The sequence below is a fragment of the Heterodontus francisci genome, chromosome 1 (assembly GCF_036365525.1).
Source record: "Heterodontus francisci isolate sHetFra1 chromosome 1, sHetFra1.hap1, whole genome shotgun sequence".
In the NCBI taxonomy this organism is placed as follows: domain Eukaryota; kingdom Metazoa; phylum Chordata; class Chondrichthyes; order Heterodontiformes; family Heterodontidae; genus Heterodontus; species Heterodontus francisci.
Window position 1 is genome coordinate 204,123,290 of NC_090371.1, and position 24,774 is coordinate 204,148,063.

The 24,774-nt window shown below is 50.0% G+C and overlaps 1 protein-coding gene across 1 annotated transcript in view; it reads left to right on the forward strand.

Moving 5' to 3' along the window:
- Positions 1–18,166, forward strand: part of LOC137354038 (fibrinogen alpha chain-like) — a 73,390-nt gene extending 55,224 nt beyond the window's left edge. Inside the window, exons 5-6 of the mRNA XM_068020115.1 lie at positions 15,711–16,845; positions 17,256–18,166. Coding sequence (XP_067876216.1) covers positions 15,711–16,845; positions 17,256–17,962 — 1,842 coding nt within the window. The 3' untranslated portion in view covers positions 17,963–18,166. The remainder of the gene's footprint in view (positions 1–15,710; positions 16,846–17,255) is intronic.
- Positions 18,167–24,774: the final 6,608 nt, after the last annotated feature.

Consider the following 24,774-nt stretch of genomic DNA (forward strand, 5'->3'; position numbering starts at 1 on the left):
ATCGGACAGGGTCTCGAGTACGGCAGGCAGCAATCGGACAGGGTCTCGAGTACAGCAGGCAGCAATCGGACAGGGTCTCGAGTACAGCAGGCAGCAATCGGACAGGGTCTCGAATACAGCGGGCAGCAATCGGACAGGGTCTCGAGTACAGCAGGCAGCAATCGGACAGGGTCTCGAGTACAGCAGGCAGCAATTGGACAGGGTCTCGAGTGCAGCAGGCAGCTGTCAGGCAGAGTCTCGAGTACAGCAGGCAGCTGTCAGGCAGGGTCACGAGTACAGCAGGCAGCTGTCAGGCAGGGTCTCTAGTACAGCAGGCAGCTGTCAGGCAGGGTCTCGAGTACAGCAGGCAGCTGTCAGGCATGGTCTCTAGTACAGCAGGAAGCAATCGGACAGGGTCTCTAGTACAGCAGGCAGCTGTCTGGCAGGGTCTCTAGTACAGCAGACAGCTGTCAGGCAGGGTCTCTACTACGGCAGGCAGCAATCGGGCAGGGTCAGTAGCACAGCAGGCAGCAATTGGACAGGGTCTCGAGTACAGCAGGCAGCAATTGGACAGGGTCTCGAGTACAGCAGGCAGCTGTCAGGCAGGGTTTCAAGTACAGCAGGCAGCAATCGGACAGGGTCTCGAGTACAGCAGGCAGCAATTGGACAGGGTCTCAAGTACAGCCGGCAGCAATTGGACAGTGTCTCGAGTACAGCAGGCAGCTGTCAGGCAGGGTCTCGAGTACAGCAGGCAGCAATCGGACAGGGTCTCGAGTACTGCAGGCAGCAATCGGACAGGGTCTCTAGTACAGCAGGCAGCAATCGGACAGGGTCTCGAGTGCAGCAGGCAGCAATTGGACAGGGTCTCTAGCACAGCAGGCAGCAATCGGACAGGGTCTCTAGTACAGCAGGCAGCAATCGGACAGGGTCTCGAGTGCAGCAGGCAGCAATCGGACAGGGTCTCTAGTACAGCAGGCAGCAATCGGACAGGGTCTCTAGTACAGCAGGCAGCAATCGGACAGGGTCTCTCGTACAGCAGGCAGCAATTGGACAGGGTCTCGAGTGCAGCAGGCAGCAATCGGACAGGGTCTCGAGTGTGGCAGGCAGCAATCGGACAGGGTGTCGAGTACAGCAGGCAGCAATCGGACAGGGGCTCGAGAAAGGCAGGCAGCTGTCAGGCATTGTCTCGAGTGCAGCATGCAGCTGTCAGTCAGGGTCTCGAGTACAGCAGGCAGCTGTCAGGCATTGTCTCGTGTGCAGCATGCAGCTGTCAGGCAGGGTCTCGAGTACAGCAGGCAGCAATCGGGCAGGGTCTCTGGAAAGGCAGGCAGCTGTCAGGCATTGTCTCGTGTGCAGCATGCAGCTGTCAGGCAGGGTCTCTAGTACAGCAGGCAGCAATCGGACAGTGTCTCGAGTGTGGCAGGCAGCAATCGGACAGGGTGTCGAGTACAGCAGGCAGCAATCGGACAGGGGCTCGAGAAAGGCAGGCAGCTGTCACGCATTGTCTCGAGTGCAGCATGCAGCTGTCAGTCAGGGTCTCGAGTACAGCAGGCAGCTGTCAGGCATTGTCTCGTGTGCAGCATGCAGCTGTCAGGCAGGGTCTCGAGTACAGCAGGCAGCAATCGGGCAGGGTCTCTGGAAAGGCAGGCAGCTGTCAGGCAGGGTCTCTAGAAAGGCAGGCAGCAATAGGGCAAGGTCTCGAGTACAGCAGGCAGCAATCGGACAGGGTCTCTAGTACAGCAGGCAGCAAGCGGGCAGGGTCTCGAGAACAGCAGGCAGTTATCGGGCAGGGTCTCGAGTGCAGCAGGCAGCTGTCAGGCAGGGTCTCTAGTACAGCAGGCAGCTGTCAGGCAGGGTCTCGAGTGCAGCAGGCAGCTGTCAGGCAGAGTCTCGAGTACAGCAGGCAGCTGTCGGGCAGGTTCTCGAGTACAGCAGGCAGCTGTCAGGCAGGGTCTCTAGTACAGCAGGCAGCTGTCAGGCAGGGTCTCGAGTGCAGCAGGCAGCTGTCAACAGGGTCTCTAGTACAACAGGCAGCTGTCAGGCAGGGTCTCGAGTGCAGCAGTCAGCTGTCAGGCAGGGTCTCGAGTACAGCCGGCAGCACTCGGACAGGGTCTCTAGTCCAGCAGGCAGCAATCGGACAGGGTCTCGAGTACAGCAGGCAGCAAACGGGCAGGGTCTCGAGTACAGCAGGCAGCAATCGGACAGTGTCTCGAGTACAGCAGGCAGCAATTGGACAGGGTCTCGAGTACAGCAGGCAGCAGTGGGACAGGGTCTCTAGTCCAGCAGGCAGCAATCGGACAGGGTCTCTAGTCCAGCAGGCAGCAATCGGACAGGGTCTCGAGTACAGCAGGCAGCAAACGGGCAGGGTCTCGAGTACAGCAGGCAGCAATCGGACAGTGTCTCGAGTACAGCAGGCAGCAATCGGACAGGGTCTCGAGTACAGCAGGCAGCAAACGGGCAGGGTCTCGAGTACAGCAGGCAGCAATCGAGCAGGGTCTCAAGTACAGCCGGCAGCAATCGGACAGGGTCTCGAGTAAAGCAGACAGCTGTCAGGCAGGGTGTCGAGTACAGCAGGCAGCTGTCGGGCAGGGTCTCGAGTACAGCAGGCAGCTGTCAGGCAGGGTCTCGAGTACAGCAGGCAGCAGTGGGACAGGGTCTCGAGTACAGCAGGCAGCAATCGAGCAGGGTCTCAAGTACAGCCGGCAGCAATCGGACAGGGTCTCGAGTACAGCAGGCAGCAATCGCACAGGGTCTCGAGTGCAGCAGGCAGCAATTGGACAGGGTCTCGAGTACTGCAGGCAGCAATTGGACAGGGTCTCGAGTGCAGCAGGCAGCAATCGGACAGGGTCTCTAGTACAGCAGGCAGCAATCGGTCAGGGTCTCTAGTACAGCAGGCAGCAATCGGACAGTGTCTCGAGTGCGGCAGGCAGCAATCGGACAGGGTGTCGAGTACAGCAGGCAGCAATCGGACAGGGTCTCGAGTGCAGCAGGCAGCAATCGGGCAGGGTCTCGAGTAAAGCAGACAGCTGTCAGGCAGGGTCGCTAGTGCAGCTGGCAGCAATGGGACAGGGTCTCGAGTGCAGCAGGCAGCAATCGGACAGGGTCTCTAGTACAGCAGGCAGCAATCGGTCAGGGTCTCTAGTACAGCAGGCAGCAATCGGACAGTGTCTCGAGTGCGGCAGGCAGCAATCGGACAGGGTCTCGAGTACGGCAGGCAGCAATCGGACAGGGTCTCTAGTACAGCAGGCAGCTGTCAGGCAGGGTCTCGAGTACAGCAGGCAGCTGTCAGGCAGGGTCTCTAGTACAGCAGGCAGCTGTCAGGCAGGGTCTCGAGTACAGCAGGCAGCTGTCAGGCAGGGTCTCGAGTACGGCAGGCAGCAATCGGGCAGGGTCTCGAGTGCAGCAGGCAGCAATTGGACAGGGTCTCGAGTACAGCAGGCAGCAATTGGACAGGGGCTCGAGTACAGCAGGCAGCAATTGGACAGGGTCTCTAGTACAGCAGGCAGCAATTGGTCAGGGTCTCTAGTCCAGCAGGCAGCAATTGGACAGGGTCTCTAGTACAGCAGGCAGCAATTGGACAGGGTCTCGAGTACAGCAGGCAGCAATTGGACAGGGTCTCTAGTACAGCAGGCAGCAATTGGACAGGGTCTCGAGTACAGCAGGCAGCAATCGGACAGGGTCTCTAGTACTGCAGGCAGCAACCGGACAGGGTCTCGAGTACTGCAGGCAGCAATCGGACAGGGTCTCGAGTACTGCAGGCAGCAATCGGTCAGTGTCTCTAGTGCGGCAGGCAGCAATCGGACAGGGTGTCGAGTACAGCAGGCAGCAATCGGACAGGGTCTCGAGAAAGGCAGGCAGCTGTCAGGCATTGTCTCGAGTGCAGCATACAGCTGTCAGGCAGGGTCTCGAGTACAGCAGGCAGCAATCGGGCAGGGTCTCGAGTACAGCAGGCAGCAATCCGGCAGGGTCTCTGGAAAGGCAGGCAGCTGTCAGGCAGGGTCTCTAGAAAGGTAGGCAGCAATAGGGCAAGGTCTCGAGTACAGCAGGCAGCAATCGGACAGGGTCTCTAGTACAGCAGGCAGCAAGCGGGCAGGGTCTCGAGAACAGCAGGCAATTATCGGGCAGGGTCTCGAGTGCAGCAGGCAGCTGTCAGGCAGGGTCTCCAGTACAGCAGGCAGCTGTCAGGCAGAGTCTCGAGTACAGCAGGCAGCTGTCAGGCAGGGTCCTTAGTACAGCAGGCAGCTGTCAGGCAGGGTCTCGAGTGCAGCAGGCAGCTGTCAAGCAGGGTCTCTAGTACAGCAGGCAGCTGTCAGGCAGGATCTCGAGTAAAGCAGACAGCAATCGGACAGGGTCTCGAGTACAGCAGGCAGCAATCGGGCAGGGTCTCGAGTACAGCAGCCAGCAATCGGGCAGGGTCTCGAGTACAGCAGGCAGCAATCGGGCAGGGTCTCGAGTACAGCAGCCAGCAATCGGGCAGGGTCTCGAGTACAGCAGCCAGCAATCGGACAGGGTCCCTAGAAAGGCAGGCAGCAATCGGGCAAGGTCTCGAGTACAGCAGCCAGCAATCGGACAGGGTCTCTAGTACAGCAGGCAGCAAGCGGGCAGGGTCTCGAGTACAGCAGGCAGCTGTCAGGCAGGGTCTCTGGTACGGCAGGCAGCTGTCAGGCAGGGTCTCGAGTGCAGCAGGCAGCTGTCAGGCAGGGTCTCTGGTAAAGCAGGCAGCAATGGGACAGGGTCTCGAGTACAGCAGCCAGCAATCGGACAGGGTCTCTAGTACAGCAGGCAGCAATCGGGCAGGGTCTCGAGTACAGCAGGCAGCAATCGGACAGGGTCTCGAGTACAGCAGGCAGCAATCGGACAGGGTCTCGGCTACAGCAGGCAGCAATCGGACAGGGTCTCTAGTCCAGCAGGCAGCAATCGGATAGGGTCTCGAGTACAGCAGGCAGCAATCGGACAGGGTCTCGAGTACAGCAGGCAGCAATCGGACAGGGTCTCGAGTACAGCAGGCAGCAATCGGACAGGGTCTCGAATACAGCGGGCAGCAATCGGACAGGGTCTCGAGTACGGCAGGCAGCAATCGGACAGGGTCTCGAGTACGGCAGGCAGCAATCGGACAGAGTCTCTAGTACAGCAGGCAGCTGTCAGGCAGGGTCTCGAGTACAGCAGGCAGCAATCGGATAGGGTCTCGAGTACAGCAGGCAGCAATCGGGCAGGGTCTCGAATACAGCAGGCAGCAATCGGACAGGGTCTCGAGTGCAGCAGGCAGCAATCGGACAGGGTCTCTAGTACAGCAGGAAGCAATCGGACAGGGTCTCGAGTGCAGCAGGCAGCTGTCTGGCAGGGTCTCTAGTACAGCAGGCATCTGTCTGGCAGGGTCTCTAGTACAGCAGGCAGCAATCGGGCAGGGTCAGTAGCACAGCAGGCAGCAATCGGGCAGGGTCTCGAGTACAGCAGGCAACAATTGGACGGGGTCTCGAGTACAGCAGGCAGCAATTGGACAGGGTCTCGAGTACAGCAGGCAGCAATTGGACAGGGTCTCGAGTACAGCAGGCAGCAATTGGACAGGGTCTCGAGTACAGCCGGCAGCAATTGGACAGGGTCTCGAATACAGCAGGCAGCAATTGGACAGGGTCTCGAGTACAGCCGGCAGCAATTGGACAGGGTCTCGAGTACAGCAGGCAGCTGTCAGGCAGGGTCTCGAGTACAGCAGGCAGCAATCGGACAGGGTCTCGAGTACAGCAGGCAGCAATCGGACAGGGTCTCGAGTACAGCAGGCAGCAATTGGACAGGGTCTCGAGTACAGCCGGCAGCAATTGGACAGGGTCTCGAGTACAGCAGGCAGCTGTCAGGCAGGGTCTCGAGTACAGCAGGAAGCAATCGGACAGGGTCTCTAGTACAGCAGGCAGCTGTCAGGCAGGGTCTCGAGTACAGCAGGCAGCAATCGGACAGGGTCTCGAGTACAGCAGGCAGCAATTGGACAGGGTCTCGAGTGCAGCAGGCAGCTGTCAGGCAGAGTCTCGAGTACAGCAGGCAGCTGTCAGGCAGGGTCACGAGTACAGCAGGCAGCTGTCAGGCAGGGTCTCTAGTACAGCAGGCAGCTGTCAGGCAGGGTCTCGAGTACAGCAGGCAGCTGTCAGGCATGGTCTCTAGTACAGCAGGAAGCAATCGGACAGGGTCTCTAGTACAGCAGGCAGCTGTCTGGCAGGGTCTCTAGTACAGCAGACAGCTGTAAGGCAGGGTCTCTACTACGGCAGGCAGCAATCGGGCAGGGTCAGTAGCACAGCAGGCAGCAATTGGACAGGGTCTCGAGTACAGCAGGCAGCAATTGGACAGGGTCTCGACTACAGCAGGCAGCTGTCAGGCAGGGTTTCAAGTACAGCAGGCAGCAATCGGACAGGGTCTCGAGTACAGCAGGCAGCAATTGGACAGGGTCTCAAGTACAGCCGGCAGCAATTGGACAGTGTCTCGAGTACAGCAGGCAGCTGTCAGGCAGGGTCTCGAGTACAGCAGGCAGCAATCGGACAGGGTCTCGAGTACTGCAGGCAGCAATCGGACAGGGTCTCTAGTACAGCAGGCAGCAATCGGACAGGGTCTCGAGTGCAGCAGGCAGCAATTGGACAGGGTCTCTAGTACAGCAGGCAGCAATCGGACAGGGTCTCTAGTACAGCAGGCAGCAATCGGACAGGGTCTCGAGTGCAGCAGGCAGCAATCGGACAGGGTCTCTAGTACAGCAGGCAGCAATCGGACAGGGTCTCTAGTACAGCAGGCAGCAATCGGACAGGGTCTCTCGTACAGCAGGCAGCAATTGGACAGGGTCTCGAGTGCAGCAGGCAGCAATCGGACAGGGTCTCGAGTGTGGCAGGCAGCAATCGGACAGGGTGTCGAGTACAGCAGGCAGCAATCGGACAGGGGCTCGAGAAAGGCAGGCAGCTGTCAGGCATTGTCTCGAGTGCAGCATGCAGCTGTCAGTCAGGGTCTCGAGTACAGCAGGCAGCTGTCAGGCATTGTCTCGTGTGCAGCATGCAGCTGTCAGGCAGGGTCTCGAGTACAGCAGGCAGCAATCGGGCAGGGTCTCTGGAAAGGCAGGCAGCTGTCAGGCATTGTCTCGTGTGCAGCATGCAGCTGTCAGGCAGGGTCTCTAGTACAGCAGGCAGCAATCGGACAGTGTCTCGAGTGTGGCAGGCAGCAATCGGACAGGGTGTCGAGTACAGCAGGCAGCAATCGGACAGGGGCTCGAGAAAGGCAGGCAGCTGTCACGCATTGTCTCGAGTGCAGCATGCAGCTGTCAGTCAGGGTCTCGAGTACAGCAGGCAGCTGTCAGGCATTGTCTCGTGTGCAGCATGCAGCTGTCAGGCAGGGTCTCGAGTACAGCAGGCAGCAATCGGGCAGGGTCTCTGGAAAGGCAGGCAGCTGTCAGGCAGGGTCTCTAGAAAGGCAGGCAGCAATAGGGCAAGGTCTCGAGTACAGCAGGCAGCAATCGGACAGGGTCTCTAGTACAGCAGGCAGCAAGCGGGCAGGGTCTCGAGAACAGCAGGCAGTTATCGGGCAGGGTCTCGAGTGCAGCAGGCAGCTGTCAGGCAGGGTCTCTAGTACAGCAGGCAGCTGTCAGGCAGGGTCTCGAGTGCAGCAGGCAGCTGTCAGGCAGAGTCTCGAGTACAGCAGGCAGCTGTCGGGCAGGTTCTCGAGTACAGCAGGCAGCTGTCAGGCAGGGTCTCTAGTACAGCAGGCAGCTGTCAGGCAGGGTCTCGAGTGCAGCAGGCAGCTGTCAACAGGGTCTCTAGTACAACAGGCAGCTGTCAGGCAGGGTCTCGAGTGCAGCAGTCAGCTGTCAGGCAGGGTCTCGAGTACAGCCGGCAGCACTCGGACAGGGTCTCTAGTCCAGCAGGCAGCAATCGGACAGGGTCTCGAGTACAGCAGGCAGCAAACGGGCAGGGTCTCGAGTACAGCAGGCAGCAATCGGACAGTGTCTCGAGTACAGCAGGCAGCAATTGGACAGGGTCTCGAGTACAGCAGGCAGCAGTGGGACAGGGTCTCTAGTCCAGCAGGCAGCAATCGGACAGGGTCTCTAGTCCAGCAGGCAGCAATCGGACAGGGTCTCGAGTACAGCAGGCAGCAAACGGGCAGGGTCTCGAGTACAGCAGGCAGCAATCGGACAGTGTCTCGAGTACAGCAGGCAGCAATCGGACAGGTTCTCGAGTACAGCAGGCAGCAAACGGGCAGGGTCTCGAGTACAGCAGGCAGCAATCGAGCAGGGTCTCAAGTACAGCCGGCAGCAATCGGACAGGGTCTCGAGTAAAGCAGACAGCTGTCAGGCAGGGTGTCGAGTACAGCAGGCAGCTGTCGGGCAGGGTCTCGAGTACAGCAGGCAGCTGTCAGGCAGGGTCTCGAGTACAGCAGGCAGCAGTGGGACAGGGTCTCGAGTACAGCAGGCAGCAATCGAGCAGGGTCTCAAGTACAGCCGGCAGCAATCGGACAGGGTCTCGAGTACAGCAGGCAGCAATCGCACAGGGTCTCGAGTGCAGCAGGCAGCAATTGGACAGGGTCTCGAGTACTGCAGGCAGCAATTGGACAGGGTCTCGAGTGCAGCAGGCAGCAATCGGACAGGGTCTCTAGTACAGCAGGCAGCAATCGGTCAGGGTCTCTAGTACAGCAGGCAGCAATCGGACAGTGTCTCGAGTGCGGCAGGCAGCAATCGGACAGGGTGTCGAGTACAGCAGGCAGCAATCGGACAGGGTCTCGAGTGCAGCAGGCAGCAATCGGGCAGGGTCTCGAGTAAAGCAGACAGCTGTCAGGCAGGGTCGCTAGTGCAGCTGGCAGCAATGGGACAGGGTCTCGAGTGCAGCAGGCAGCAATCGGACAGGGTCTCTAGTACAGCAGGCAGCAATCGGTCAGGGTCTCTAGTACAGCAGGCAGCAATCGGACAGTGTCTCGAGTGCGGCAGGCAGCAATCGGACAGGGTGTCGAGTACAGCAGGCAGCAATCGGACAGGGTCTCGAGTGCAGCAGGCAGCAATCGGGCAGGGTCTCGAGTAAAGCAGACAGCTGTCAGGCAGGGTCGCTAGTGCAGCTGGCAGCAATGGGACAGGTTCTCAAGTACAGCCGGCAGCAATCGGAAAGGGTCTCGAGTAAAGCAGACAGCTGTCAGGCAGGGTGTCGAGTACAGCAGGCAGCTGTCGGGCAGGGTCTCGAGTACAGCAGGCAGCTGTCTGGCAGGGTCTCGAGTACAGCCGGCAGTTGACAGGCAGGGTCTCGGGTGCTGCAGGCAGCTGTCAGGCAGGGTTTCTAGTACAGCAGGCAGCTGTCAGGCAGGGTCTCGAGTGCAGCAGGCAGCTGTCAGGCAGTGTCTCTAGTACAGCAGGCAGCTGTCAGGCAGGGTCTCGAGTACAGCAGGCAGCAATCGGACAGGGTCTCGAGTACAGCAGGCAGCAATCGGATGGGTCTCGAGTACAGCAGGCAGCAATCGGGCAGGGTCTCGTGTACGGCAGGCAGCAATCGGACAGGGTCTCGGGTACAGCAGGCAGCAATCGGACAGGGTCTCGAGTACAGCAGGCAGCAATCGGACGGGTCTCGAGTACAGCAGGCAGCAATCTGGCAGGGTCTCGTGTACGGCAGGCAGCAATCGGACAGGGTCTATGGTACGGCAGGTCTCGAGTGCAGCAGGCAGCTGTCAGGCAGGGTCTCTCGGACAGCAGGAAGCAATCGAGCAGGGTCTCGAGTACAGCAGGCAGCTGTCAGGCATGGTCTCGAGTACAGCAGGCAGCTGTCGGGCAGGGTCTCGAGTACAGCAGGCAGCTGTCATGCAGGGTCTCGAGTACAGACGGCAGCTGTCAGGCAGGGTCTCGAGTGCAGCAGGCAGCTGTCAGGCAGGGTCTCTAGTACAGCAGGCAGCTGTCAGGCAGAGTCTCGAGTGCAGCAGGCAGCTGTCAGGCAGGGTCTCGAGTGCAGCAGGCACCTGTCAGGCAGGGTCTCTGGTACAGCAGGCAGCTGTCAGGCAGAGTCTCGAGTGCAGCAGGCAGCTGTCAGGCAGGGTCTCTAGTGCAGCAGGAAGCAATCGGGCAGGGTCTCTCGTGCAGCAGGGAGCTGTCAGGCCGGGTCTCTACTACAGCAGGCTGCAATCGGGCAGGGTCTCTGGGACAGCAGACAGCTGTCAGGAGGGGGCTCTGGAACAGAATCACAGAAGTGTTATTGTGCAGAAGGAGGCCATTCAGTCCATCATGTCTGCACCGGCTCTCCGAATGAGCAATTCATTTAGTGCTGCTACCCCCCTTCTCCATGTAACCCTGTACATTCTTCCTTTTCATATAACAGTCTAATTCCCTTTTGAATGCTTCAGTTGAACCTGCCTGCATCACACTCTCAGGCAGTGCATTCCAGATCCTAACCACACACACAATGTAAAAGATTTTCCTCATGTCATATTTGCTTCTCTTACCAATTACATTAAATCTGTGCCCTCTCATCCTCGATCCTTTGACAAGTGGGATCAGTTCCTCCCTTTATAGTCTGTCCAGAATCCTATGAGTTTGAATACCTCTATCAAATCTCTCAGTCTTCTTTTCAAGGAACAGTCCCAACTTCTCCAATCTAACTTTAGAACTGAAGTTCCTCACCCCTGAAATCATTCTCATGAATCTTTTTTGCACCCTTTCTTTCCATACTTCCTAAAGTGCGGCACCCAGAACTGGACGCAATACTCCACCTGAGGCCAAACTAGTATTTTCTACAAGTTCAACATAACGTCCTTGCTCTTGTACTCTATGTCCCTATTAATAAAAGCCAGGATACTGTATTCTTTATTAATCGCTCTCTCAACCTGTCCTGCCACCTTCAATGACTTATGCACATATACACCCAGGTTCCTCTGCCCCTGCACACCCTTTAGAGTTGTACCCTTTATTTTATATTGTCTCTCCATGTTCTTCCTACCAAAATGAATCACTTTACATTTCTCGTAATTGAACCTCATCTGCCACCTGTCTGCCCATTCCACCAACTTGTCTATGTCCTTTTGAAGTTCTACACGATCCTCCTCACAGTTCTCAATGCTTCCAAGTTTCGTATCATCTGCAAACTTTCAAATTGTGCCCTGTACAGCAAGGACTAAGTCATTAATATATATCAGGAAAAGCAAGGGTCCCAAAACAGACCTCTGGAGAACTCCACTACAAACTCTCCTGCAGCCCAAAAAACATCCATTAACCACTACTCTGTTTCCTGTCACTCATCCAATTCTGTATCCATGTTGCTACTCTTCCATTTATTCCATGAGCCATAACTTTGCTCACCAGTCTGTTGTGTGGCACTGTATCCAACGCCTTTTGGAAAACCATGGGCACCACATCAACAGCATTGCCTTCATCAACCCTCTCTGTTACCTCCTCAGAAAACTCCAGCATGTCCGTTGAACATGATTTTCCCTTAAGAAATCCATGCTGGCTTTCCTTAATTAACCTGCATTTGTCCATGTGACTATTAATTTTGTCCCGAAGTATTCTTTCTAGAATTTTCTCCACTCCCAAAGTTAAACTGATTGCCCTGTAATTGCTGGGCTTATCTTTACTGGTTATCTTAACCTGGTCCTTTGTAATGAGGTGGGCTAAGTGGATCAAGTGTTAGTCGGAGAACATTTAGAGAACAGTGATCAATGTATTATAAGGTTTAAGCTGACTATGAAAAAGGACAAATAACAATCCAGAATAAGATTAATTAACTGGGGGAAAGCCAACTTCAATGGGGTAAAAATGGATCTGGGACGACTAAATTGGAGTCAAAGATTGGCAGGAAAAATGGTAACTGCACCAACTTTCCAGCCACACATTCATCTGCACTATCATCCTATTTCTATACTCACTTGCATGTGGTACTGGGAGTAATCTGGAGATTACTATTTTTGAGGCCTGCTTGCTAATTTCTTAGCGAGCTCACTAAACACTTTCTGCAGGCCAACATCCCTCTTCCTACCTATGTCGTTGGTACCACTGTGGACCACGACTGCTGGCTGTTCACCCTCTCCCCTCAAGGTGCTCTGCAGCCATTCAGTGACATCCTTGACCCTGACACCAGGAAGGCAACACACCATCCTGGATTCATTTCAAATATAGTGCCTTTAGCTTTAATTTTTTCTATTTTTCCTGACATCATGCTAGTCGCTAGTGCTCTATTTTCTTTGTTACTCTCACTGTTCCTGCTCCACTCTGCTGATTTTTTACCCAAATCACTATTCTGCTGTATAGCCTTAGAATTTACCCTTTCCTGAATCCTCCCACCCCTCTCCTTCATTCGTTTAAATCCCTCTTTACCACCCTAGTTATTCAATTCACCAGGACACGGGTCCCAGACAGTTTAAGTGGAGCCTGTCCCAATAGAATAGCTCCCTTTCCCCAATACAGCTGCCAAGGTTCATAATTCATAACCCATGCCTCCCACACCACACTTTCAGCCACGCATTTAACTTGCTAATCTGTTGGTCAGTTTGCACATGGCTCAGGTAACAATACAGAGGTTATTACCTGTGAAGTTTTGTGCTTTAGTTTTGACCCTAGGTCCTCAACCTCTTTCAGCGGAACCTCAAGGAGTTGTGAATTTTTGGAATTCTCTATCCCAGAGAACTGTGGTGGCTCAGTTGTTATATTCAGTATATTCAAGACAGAGGTTGATAGATTTTTAGGTACTAAGGGAATAAAGGGATATGGGGATAGTGGATTTGTGGTAGACGATCAGCCGTGATGTTGTTGAATGACGGAGCAGGCACAAAGGGACAAATAGCCTTTTCCAGCTCCTATTTCTTATGTCCTTAAGTTCATTCCTAGTTCAACCTATGTTATTGGTCCCAACTGGAACCCGGCAACTGGATCTGCCCCCTCCCATTCCAAGTTCTTCACCAGCTGCAAGGAGATGTCTTTAACCCTCGCAGTGAGCAGGCGACATAATCTTAGGAACTCCAGTTGCAGCTGTAGAGAGCAGTATCTGTTCCCCTATACTGTCCCCTTTTCACTCCTTCCACTTGAATTACTTCCTGTAACATGCTTTGATGGACACTTTGCTCATCCACCCTTCAGACTTTGCCTTCATCCACACAGGCAGCAAAAGCCTCATACCAGTCGGATCAGGGAAAAGGCCAAGTCTCCTCCAGCATTGAACCTGGGGCTCCTTTAGCTACCTGACTCTCAGTTACACCGTCCAGTCTCTGACCACTAACTAAACCTGTACTACCAGCTAACCTAAGGGGGTGTGACTGCCTCGTGACTTAAAGTATCCAAGTAACTCTACCCTTTCCTGATGTCCCAATATATCTGCACCTCAGACTCCAACTCAGCAACTCTGAGCTGAGGCTTCTCGTGATGTAGACACTGCAAAAGTGGTTGCCCAGGATTACGATGCTCTTCACAAACTCCCACATGCTGTAATTGGGCTGGATTTTAAGCACCCACCACTGCTCACGGTGCTGGGGGAAAAGAATGGCAGTCCATATGTGCAGCAGGTCATTTAAATACCTGGGTCGGCCCGCCCCCACCCCCCCCAATCACGTTTAGTGGGCGGGCTCTCCGATGCCAGGTAATGGCGTCAGTGGTGCCATTTTTAAAGGGCAGATAGAACTGCCAGCAAATTTACATTTTTAAAGAGATATTCCCCCACAATGTACGGAATAAAATTCTAACACCCCTGTCCCAACCCCCCCAATAACAATAAAATTAAGTATCTGCCCTTTTCCCCCACAAACACTTACCTTATATATGACCTTCGCCCACCAACCACCAACCCCCACCCCCCGCAGACTGTACAAAGATCACAGTTCACCCTTCCCACCATCCCCTACACTGATGATGATAATTTGACCCTGTGCCCCCATCCCCCCCGCACTAAAAATCTTAGGTTCCCGCCTTCTCCACCAGTGTCGTGCCTGCTTTCCCCAGACAGGGAAGTGAAGGCATGGGAGTGCTGGCTGCTGCTCTGAAGATCGCATCGGGCCTGGAAGATGGCAAGTAAGTGTATTTTAATGTATTCATTTTATTCATTAACATATTTACATGCAGGTCCCATCACCCAGCGGCAGTGGGGGGAGGGGGCGCCATGGATTCTCGCTGCTTCGGGAGGATCGGGCCCAGACCTCCCAGCGTTGGGCTGTGTGGCAGGTAGCTGCTAGAGCAATCCTCTGGCACCCACCACGGAGGACAACGTCAGGAGCCCTGTAAAATCCAGCCCTACCTGTCAACATTGCCATCACTAAATCATTCATTCTATTTATTTAATTAATTACATTTTATGCATTTGTTCAACTGTTTACCTGTAAACTTATCTCCGTCATCCCTCCTTTTGCTGTGACATCTCTTTGTGATTTTTTTTCTCTCTGTGCCATTCTGCTCCCTCTGCTGCTGCTCTGCCACACTTCTGTTAAATCCTTGGGACCACTCCCATCATGCTGCTTCCACTTCCAGCTCTGTGCTGCTGCTCTGCCGCTGTTTTGTTTAAATTCTTGGGGCCACTCCCATGGCATTCTGCATTCTCCCAATTCTCTAACCCATTCTGGTCATTTTATCACACTGTACAGTAACCAGGTCCAGTACTGATCAGCATTGTACTGTACTTTAGTCAAATTCCATTGCAGTCATAACTACATCGTTAGAGCCCAGTTGCATGACATAATGAGGGTCCTGCCTGTTTCCGGCTCAAAAAATCACAGTGGATGGAAAGTCAGCAGTAAGCCCCAGCCTCTCTTTAGTTAACAGCAGCATTACTGCCATTTTCAGTGCTGTGGGCATTTTGCTTGCTATTTAGCCCCCAAAGCCTTTTTTGATGGTAGAAACTTTCTGATTGGACTGTCTTATGGTCTGCTTGAGAATCTTGTACCTTTAACACACACATAAATAGCCCAAGATATTACTATATATTATTTATTGTGTGTAATGGATGTATATATTTTTATCTTTATTATTAAAAACATTGAACTTGGATGACAACTAGGCATCTGATTAGTACTTTCAGTCCAAGGATCATTAAAGTAAGTTTTTATTGTCAATTTACTAAGATGTTTTGGAATGTGGGTTTCAGGTTTTGTTTTTAGTTAAGAAAGACATAGAAAGACATAAAAGTTACAACAGGAAATAGGCCATTTGGCCCAATCTGTCTGTGATGGCATTTATCCTCCATGTGAGTCATAATCATATTTGCCCACCCTGTTCCCATACCCCTTCATCCCCTTTTCCTTCATCCATGATCCAATCTAATCTTGAATGTCAGCGTAGATTCCGCCTCAACCATGGGAAGTGAATTCCATGGACTCAAAACTCTGTGTAAAGAAGTTTCTTTTGCTCTCTGTTCTAAATTGCTTACACTTAATCTTGTATCCATGGCCCCTTCATTCTAGCCAGTTAATGGAAAAGAACATTGTGCATAGTGTAAAATGGGCTACCAATTCACTATCACCTGCTTTGTACAACTGCCAAAGACTAATTTCACCCCAATAATCCTAATTCAGTCAATGTTTTCCTTTAAGCATCTGATTGGTATGCAGCTTATGTACTCATGCCTCCACTAATGTCAGAGCAATGCAACTCGTCCATGAGAATTATGTAATGCAAACCATTATCCCTTTCGCAATCTACTTGCTCTTTGGGAAGTGCATGGCCCATGAGGTGGTGGGGGGTGTGGGGAGTGAAATAGAAACTCACCAAACTCTTTTTTTCCCACTGATGACTGGTACTGTTTGATTATAATGTTATTTCCTCTTGTTAGGTTGACATTGACATCAAGTTACGATCTTGCAAAGGATCTTGTACCAAATCAATATTTTACAATATCAACAAAGAAAATAATGCCCAAATGGAGAAATCCCTCCAATCAATAACAGAGATGAGACTGGATAGGATTGTATATAACAAGCCAATACATACCCTCAAACTGAGTTTATTGAAGAAATCTGATGTAGCAACTGCCTTCAAATCTTCATCTGATGTTGATCATGAATATCCTAAGTTCTGGGAAGACGTACACACTAGGTTAATTACTCTAGAAAATGATGTACCACATGCAAGTTCACATCTAGATTCTGATTATCATGAAGGTTCATTCTTAACTCCTACACCTATGACTACAAATACTGTATCCACTGACAAAGATGTCGGCATTCATACAGTTAGCACAGAGAGTAGTGATCTGTCCTTCACGCAGGATGGAATGAACAACACAAGAAAGGGCGATATACCCTTAACCCAAGGAGTTAACAGCACAAGGAAAGCTAATACAGCCTTAATGCATGATAGTGTAGATAGTAGCACTGAAGAGCTACATTTCTCAAAAGGTTCAGTCAAAGCAAGCTCCTCATACAGTTCTCATACCAAAAAAGTATATCACTCCATAAATGTTTCTCAAACAGTCATAAATCAGACTTTTACCAAAGATAGTGGCACACAGACAGTCAATCAAGATACTTTTCCTGATTTATTATTCCTCAATTTGGAACAAGTAGCCTTTAAGGAACCATCATTGCCACAAGCAAGTAAGGGCTTTTCTGGTAATTCAACTCACACAAAGACCAGCAGCTCTGGCAATTTCACTGATTATTCAGATTTAGGGCATTTTGATGACTCTACTACAATTGACAATGGAAAACATGTCTCCTCTTCAACCAAAGAAGTGACAGATTCCAAAAGCAATACATCTCACATAGAATTTTTTAACATTAGCAATAGACACAAGTCCATTAATATAGAGGATTCTAAGGAGTTTCCAAAAATCTCAAATACCAAGCAACGTTCTTTTGACTCAAGCTTATTGTTCGATTATAAAATGGCAGAGAATTTTCCAGAAGTACATGCTCGCAGCTTTAATACAGATAAAGTGCAGAAGATTAAAGGCTACATTGGGAAAGGTATGTTTAAGTGTCATTTAAGTAAAAAAAAAATGTTTTTTTTAGATAAAGCAAAATCAAAATGCAGATAAAATCAATGGGTTGTGATTATACATTGTTCCATGGGTTGGTGTTTCTGATAGACGGCTGTAACTCATTTCACAGGCATAGTTTGTATTCTAGAAGCATATTAATTTTTGTAACTTTTCATCGGCTAGTAAGATAGAAGGTCTTAGTGAATGATGAGTCTTGAATTTGATGTTTGCTACTTTCCAAGAGGCCTTCTGGGGAATGTTTTATGACACAGTCAGTGTGTGCAATATATCTGTATTAGTTTCAACAGTTTTTGGGAATTGTGTCCAACTCAGACTTCTGTTCAACTACTCTATATAGCATTTCCAATTTAACATGTTTTTTCATATCTTTTTCAGACTGTGATGACATCATACAAAAACATGCATTTGGTGATGAAGATGGTTTATTCAAGATAAAACCCCCTGGCTGTGCTAATGTTGTGACAGTTTACTGTGATCAGAGTACTGGATTGGGTGGCTGGGTCTTGGTTCAGCAGCGAATGGGTGGATCGGTTCATTTTAATCGATCCTGGGATGAGTACAAGAGGGGATTTGGTAGCATTGATGATCAAGGTCAAGGAGATATCTGGCTGGGAAATGACATCCTCCATTTACTCACACAAAAGGAAAGTGTCCTTCGTATAGAGCTAGAGGACTGGTCAGGGAATGAGGCATATGCTGAATATACTGTAACTGTGGGCTCTGAATCAGAAAGCTATATACTAAATATTGCCAATTATGTTGGGGATGCTGGGGATGCATTAATAGCAGGGTTATCATTGTATGGGGAATATACTTCCCATGCAAACATGAAATTTAGCACTTATGACAGAGATAATGATAAATGGGAGGAGAACTGTGCACAGTTTTATGGAGGAGGTTGGTGGTACAATAGTTGTCAGTCAGCTAATTTAAATGGAATTTACTATCATGGTGGACTGTATGATCCTCGTAACAACATGCCATATGAAATAGAAAATGGAGTGATATGGGTCCCTTTTAAGGGTATTGACTATTCCCTTAAGGTGGTAAAGTTGAAAATCCGACCAATTGCTTCAATTTAGCTGAAGAATTTCTGTTGATAGTTGTACAAAGGTTACTGCAAGTTTTATGTTTGTCTTGGTTACAACAAAAATCTACCTCTTTGCATAAGTTTCATCTGTAATGTTTCAACACTTGAATAAACTGTTGGAAGACCCTGCACCAACACTGAATAATTGGGTGATCATAATATTTCATCTAATAGTCAATCATGAGCAATGTCATATGTGTAATTGGGCATACAACCTCCAATATCTTAAACCATGAAGACTGGAAAGGTCTTCAATTCAATCACTGGTCTGTTCAGACTTAGCTGGTTTCAACTGGGAAAATAGGTACAATGTCACAATTAACCTCGACGACCTTGCTCAAGAGAGGGTAAAATCAACTAAGATTGTCATTTGTCATAGCTATCCACTGATCCCTTCTATAAAACAGGAGGTATTTGAGGATAGGATTGGCCTCACTTGTGCATTAGATGTCAGCTGTGGCTCAGTTGGTAGCCCTCTTGTTACTGAATTAAAAGATTATGGGTTCAAATCCCACTCTAGGACTTGGGTGGGCTAGGCTGACACTGCAGTGTGGGAGCACTGTACTGTTAGAGATGTTGTCTTTCAGATGGAACTTTAAAGTGAGGCCCTGTCTGCTCCTTTAGGTGGACATGAAAGATCCCATGGCATTTTTTCAAAGAGTAGGGGAGTTATCCCTGGCCACTGTTTATCCCTCAACATTAGAAAAGAAAATTACCTGTTTATTATCACATTGTTATTTGTGTGAGCTTGCTGTGCACAAGTTAGCTGCTGTGTTTCCTACATTAAAACAGTGACTACACTTCAAAAGTATTTCATTGGCTGTAAAGTACTTTTGGATATCCAGTGGTTGTGACACTGCTTTTTCTTTGATTTGGCCGGGAGGCTCCATTAGTAGAATAACCAATTGACACTCATTGCCTAGACTTGCATGAGAATAATGGCAGCCTGGGCCAGGTACCAGAAGTCTGCGAGTATGGCAGGAAGAAACAGTTAATTTTAGGGATGAGATAATTGGAAGTAAAATTCTTGTAATTGTTTGTTCCAATTTTGACTATTTTATAGAACAGTTCTCTTTAAATGATTTTGATCCACATGTTTTGTTTCTTTTTGTCATCTCCAGTGCAAAAGACCAATGTAGCAAGCCCTCATTTCCTATGAACCTAAGCCTGATCTTATCTACAGTGTATTGGTTAACGTAGTATACGCCAGTGAATAATTTCCCTTAAGCCTCTGATCAGCTCGTTGAATTTTGTACAAGATGTCTGGTATTATCTGGATCTCTTCACTAGATGGATAAATGACACTCAAACAAATCACTGTGGTCAGCCAATAGACGAAGATACCATAAACTTAGAGAAAAAGAGAAATTGGGGGGGGGGTGGCGTTTGAAGAAAGATCCCACAAACAGCAATGAGATAATGACCTGATAATGGGAGCAAAATTAGACATGACAGGGGGCAAATCAGGCAGAACCTCTTTTGCTGCCCGTCACACCGCACGGCCAACAATGAGCTCCATTGAAGTCAGTGGAACTGAATATCAGACGGTGTAAAATGGGTGAGTGATATGCTATTCAGATGGCCAGGCAGGTAAGTTTACATCATCTCTTTGTACCAAGGAGCAAGGGAGGTGAGCAACAGAGATCTCAAATGTAAAGGATAAACCAGGGTATTATTTACAGCAAGGGGAAGTGAAAAACAGCAATGATGTAGGAGTTAAATGATTTCGCGAAGTTGCTGGAGAAAAACAGGCAAGTTGAGTGCAGAAGAGGTTAGAAATTGCAGAATGTGGAAATATATACATTATTCAAACATGCATATGATTCTTCTCTGTTGTGATTGAGTTCTGGGAGTTGATCATCTTAGATCTAACAAGTGGGGGATTGGTTAGCCAGCTAGAGTGTAATGTAGAAAAACAGTGTGGGTTTAATTCCCCATATTGGCTGTGGTAGTTCATGGTGGCCTGCCTCCTTGCCTTGCCCTATGATTCATAGAGTTATACAGCACAGAAACAGGGCCATTGTGTCTGTGCTGGCACACAAGAACCTAACTATTCTAATCCCATTTTCTAGCACTTGGCCCGTCGCCTTGTCTGCTATGGTGTTTCAAATGCTCATCTAAATGCTTCCTAAATGTTGTGAGGGTTCCTGCCTCAACCACCTCTTCAGGCAGTGAATTCCAGATTTCAACCACCCTCTAGGTGAAAACTTTTTTCCTCAAATCCCCTCTAAACCTCCTGCCCCTTACCTTAAATCTATGCTCCCTCGTTCTTGACCCCTCCACTAAGGGAAAAAGTTTCTTCCTATCTAACCTATCAATGGCCCTCATAATTTTGTAAATCTCAATCATGTCCCCCTCAGCCTTCTCTGCTCTAAGGAAAACAACCTTAGCCTTTTCAGTCTCTCTTCATAGCTGAAATGCTCCAGCCCAGGCAACATCCTGGTGAATCTCCTCTGCACCCTCTCCAGTGCAATCACATCCTTCCTATAGTGTGGTGCCCAGAACTGTACACAGTACTCCTGCTGTGGCCTAACTAGCATTTTATACAGCTCCATAATAACCTCCCTGCTCTTATAACCATATCGCCTTTCCTTCATTGCCACTGGGTCAAAATCCTGGAACTCTCTTCCGAGCAGAACTGTGGGTGTCACTACACTCCAAGGACTGCAGCAGTTTAAGAAGGCAGTTCACCACCACCTTCTCAAGGGCAATTGGGGATGGGCAATAAATGCTGGCCTAGCCAGCGACGCCCACATCCCATGAACGAATAATTTAAAAAAATGTATGCATAATATGGCATTTATTTTGGAATGTTGTTTGAGCATGTTAATTGAAGTCTAAGTCTAAAAGAAAGAAGGGAATCTGTTAATCTGTTAATTATGTATCATTGTTTAATTATGTGCAGGTGGAGGTTTTGAGTGTTTTTAATTCTTTTACTCTGTACAATAAGTGTGAAACTGAGTAAAGATAGGCTTCAACATCATCCTTCCACAACACCCTGCTCCTGCTGGCTGGATAAAATTCAGCCTTATTTGTGCTCGACTGATATTTGGGGATTCCACAGAGGGATCATAAACAAAGCTGGCAGTGAATATCCTTGCTCTGAGAGGATCCAACTCTTGAGTCTCTGTGTATCTGCAAATATTGTTTTCATACGGACTGATGTAAAATGAATGCACCATGACTCTTGCCGGTGAATCAAGATTAACCTGGAGATTTGGTTCAGACAGCTGCACACAAGCTGAAAATTGATGAAGTTATTCAGTTCATGTGTGCCAGGCTATATTGGTGTGGTCAACAAGAGCTTGGACCCCGGGAATCTTGCCATTCAAAAAGGAATATAGGGTTCTGTCCTGATGCTCTCTACTGCCCTTAGGAAAATTGATGCACTGGCTTGCTTTGACAAACAAGGTACCAGTCACTGTTTTATTGTGAAAAACTGGTTAAAGTCAGCAGGGAGTGGTGCTGGATGTTGTGAAGGTGTTCTCTGCTTCTGAAAGGCCTATGAGTGCACCACTTGTTCTCAGTCATGGAGGTAATAGTTGCAGTTTTCCTTGGGTTGCAGCATCAGAGGGAGATGAAACAGACAAGCTGCTCACAGATGGAATGGGAGGAGTGCTCTCAGCAGGATGCCTATCCACTTAGAATCTTCAGAGACTACTTCTCCTACCTGCACCTCAGCCAGGAGCAGTGTCTGAGGTGGCTATGCTTCACCAAGGAGTTGGTGACTGAACTGTGCCACCTCCTCATCCCAGACCTGAGCCTCATAGTAGGACAAGGATGGTGCTTCCAGTGATTGTCAAGGTGATTGTGGCCCTGAATTTTTACACCAGTGGTCCTTCCAGGCTGGAGCAGCTGACTCCTTCAACAGCACCTTCCAAACATGCAACCTCTACTACCTTGAAGAACAAGCCTAGCACCTGCAAATTCTCCTCCAAGCCGCACACCATTCTATGCTGGAACTATATCGTCATTCATTCACTGTCGCTGGGTCAAAATCCTGGAACTCCCTCCCTAACAACACTGCGGGTGTACCTACTCCACAAGGACTGCAGTGGGTCAAGAAGTTGGCTTGCCACCAGCTTCTCAAGGGCAATTAGTGATGGGCAATAAATGCTGGCCTTGCCAGCGATGCTCACATCCCATGAACAAATAAAAACAACATTGCAAACATCTTTTAGTTTGCCATCCATCACTGCATCCGGGAGGACACAGAGACCCTATAAGTCAGGAGAGGGGACTTCATTGTCTTCTCTCTAAGCAGTGAGAAGCAAGAGGAGTGGGCATGTGGCTTTGCCAGGATAATGGACTTGTCCATGCAGGGAGCAATCAACTGTACACGTGTAGCCTGTGGGTACCACGTCTCAGGGGGGAGATGGACTGAAATCATAAAGGGTACCATTCACTCAATGTGCAGATGGTGTGTGGCCACGTCCAGAATATCATGTTGGTGAATACCCACCAGTGATAGTGATAATGATGCTTTTCTCCTGTGACAGTTCTCTCCTCTCGTAATCTTTCAGCCACCACATTGAAACAGAAGGTGGTTGCTAGACAACAAGACATATCCACTGTGCACATGCTGATGACTCCCCTCTGCGATCCCACCACATGTGGTCAATGTTCTTACAATGAAAGCTATGCTACAATGAGGTAAGTCATTGAACTGACCATCAGCATGTTGAAGCAATACTTCAGCTGGCTGGACCACTTGGTGGGAAGCGTCCAGGAATCACCAGAGCAGATGTCCTGATTCATAGTGGTCCTGAAAAACCCAGCCATTCCTGAGGCCTCAACCCTTGTCAGCAGTACTTCAGCGGCCACCTCAGCATCAACAACAACTTGTATTTATATAGCACCTATAATGTAAAAAAAAAATTCAAGGTGCTTCACTGGAGGGTTATAAATCAAAATTTGACACCAAACCACATAAGGAAATATTAGGGCAGATAACCAAAAGCTTGGTCAAAGAGGTAGGTTTTAAGGAGCGTCTTTAAGGAGCGTCTTAAAGGAGGAAAGAGAGGCAGAGAGGTTTAAACAGGGAATTTCAGAGCTGGCAGCTAAGTGGCATGACCACCAATGAAGGAGCAATTAAAATTGGGGATGCTTGAGAGATCCGAATTGGAGAGGGTTGTTGGGCTAGAGGAGATTATAGAGAGAGGAATGAAGGGGTAAGGCCATGGAGGGATTTGAAAACAAGGATGAGAATTTTAAAATCAAGGCAAAGCTTAACAAAGCCAATGTAGGTCAGAGAGCACAGGGATGATGGGTGAACGGGACTTGGTGCGAGTTAGGGCAAGGGCAGCAGAGTTGCGGATGATCTCAAATTTACAGAGTGTAGAATGTGGGAGGCCAGCCCGCCAGGAGAGCATTGGAATCGTCAAGTCCAGCGGTAACAAAGGCATGGATGAGCTGAGGCAGGGGCGGAGTCGTTTAAGAGAGGTGGTAATAGATGGTTTTAGTGATGGAACTGGCCAGAAGCTCATCTTAAAGTCAAGTATGATAAAGGCCTGCTCGGGTCTGCAAATGAGACCCAACCCAAGCCCTACAGAACCCCATCCGACCCCAAGGCTGACCCGACCCGAGTCCTTCCATTTTTTCCCGCGCCCGAACCGACCCGACCATCAGTTAACTTACCTTCTATTTTTCACTTTGTTTCTTACCTGCACAAGCTTAAAATAACTGTAGCAAAACCACCTTTAAAGTCCAAAAAGTAAATTAACATTAAAGTCACTTACCTGAGGTGGTGATAGAGTGTGTCTGATCCTGCCCAACCCGACCCGAGCCCGAATGCTGGACCCGGAAGTGCGACCCAACCTGATCCGAACCCAACACATGTCGTCGGGTCCCGTCGGGTTCGGATTGGGTAGCAGGCCTTTAAAGTATGACACCAAGCCTGTGAACTGTCCAGTTCAACCTCAGACAGTTGCCAGGGAGAGGATTGGAGGAGGAGGAAGGGAAGGAACATAAGATATAGGAGAGGGAGTAGGCCATATGGCCACTAGAACCTGCTCCACTCTACATTAAGATCATGGCTGAACCTCAAACTCAACTCCACTTCCCTTCCCAATCCCATATCCCTTGATTCCCTTTGAGTCCAAAAATCTATCGATCTCAGCATTGAATATGCTCAAAAAATGAACATCCACAGTGCCCTAGGGTAAAGAATTCCAAAGATTCATAACCCTCCAAGTGAAGATATTTCTCCTCATCTCATTTCAAAATGGCCATCCTCTTGTCCTAAGACATGGCTCCTAATTCTCCAGCCAGGGGAAACAGCATCTCAGTGTCTACTCTGTCAAGCCCTCTCAGAATCTTTCATGTTTCAGTGGGATTACTTCTCATTCTTCTCATATCCTGGACAGCCACATGTGCAGGAAGTGTTGTCAACTGCAGCAGCTCAAGCCCTGGGTTTTGGTGCTCGAGCAGTAACTGGCGTCACTGCGGTGCATCCACTAGGCTGAGAGTTTTGTGGATACCATGTTTATAGATGTGGTCATCCCATAGCTTAAACGTGTGCAGGCAGAGAAGGAATGGGTGACCGCCAGACAGTCAAGAAGGACCAGGCAGGTAGTACAGAAGTTGCCTGAGTGCATCTCACTCACCAACCAGTATTCCATTCTGAATACTGGTGAGAGTGATGGTTCCTCTCAGGTGTGTAGCCAAAGTCTAGACAATGGTTGTCCAACATATGGTCCATGGGCCAGAATCCCGCCCTCCAAATGTTTCCGTCCATCCTGCGGATGTAAATACCAGAATGTCAGGCACCTCTGCCGTCAGCTATAGCTTCGTTAGGACCATGCT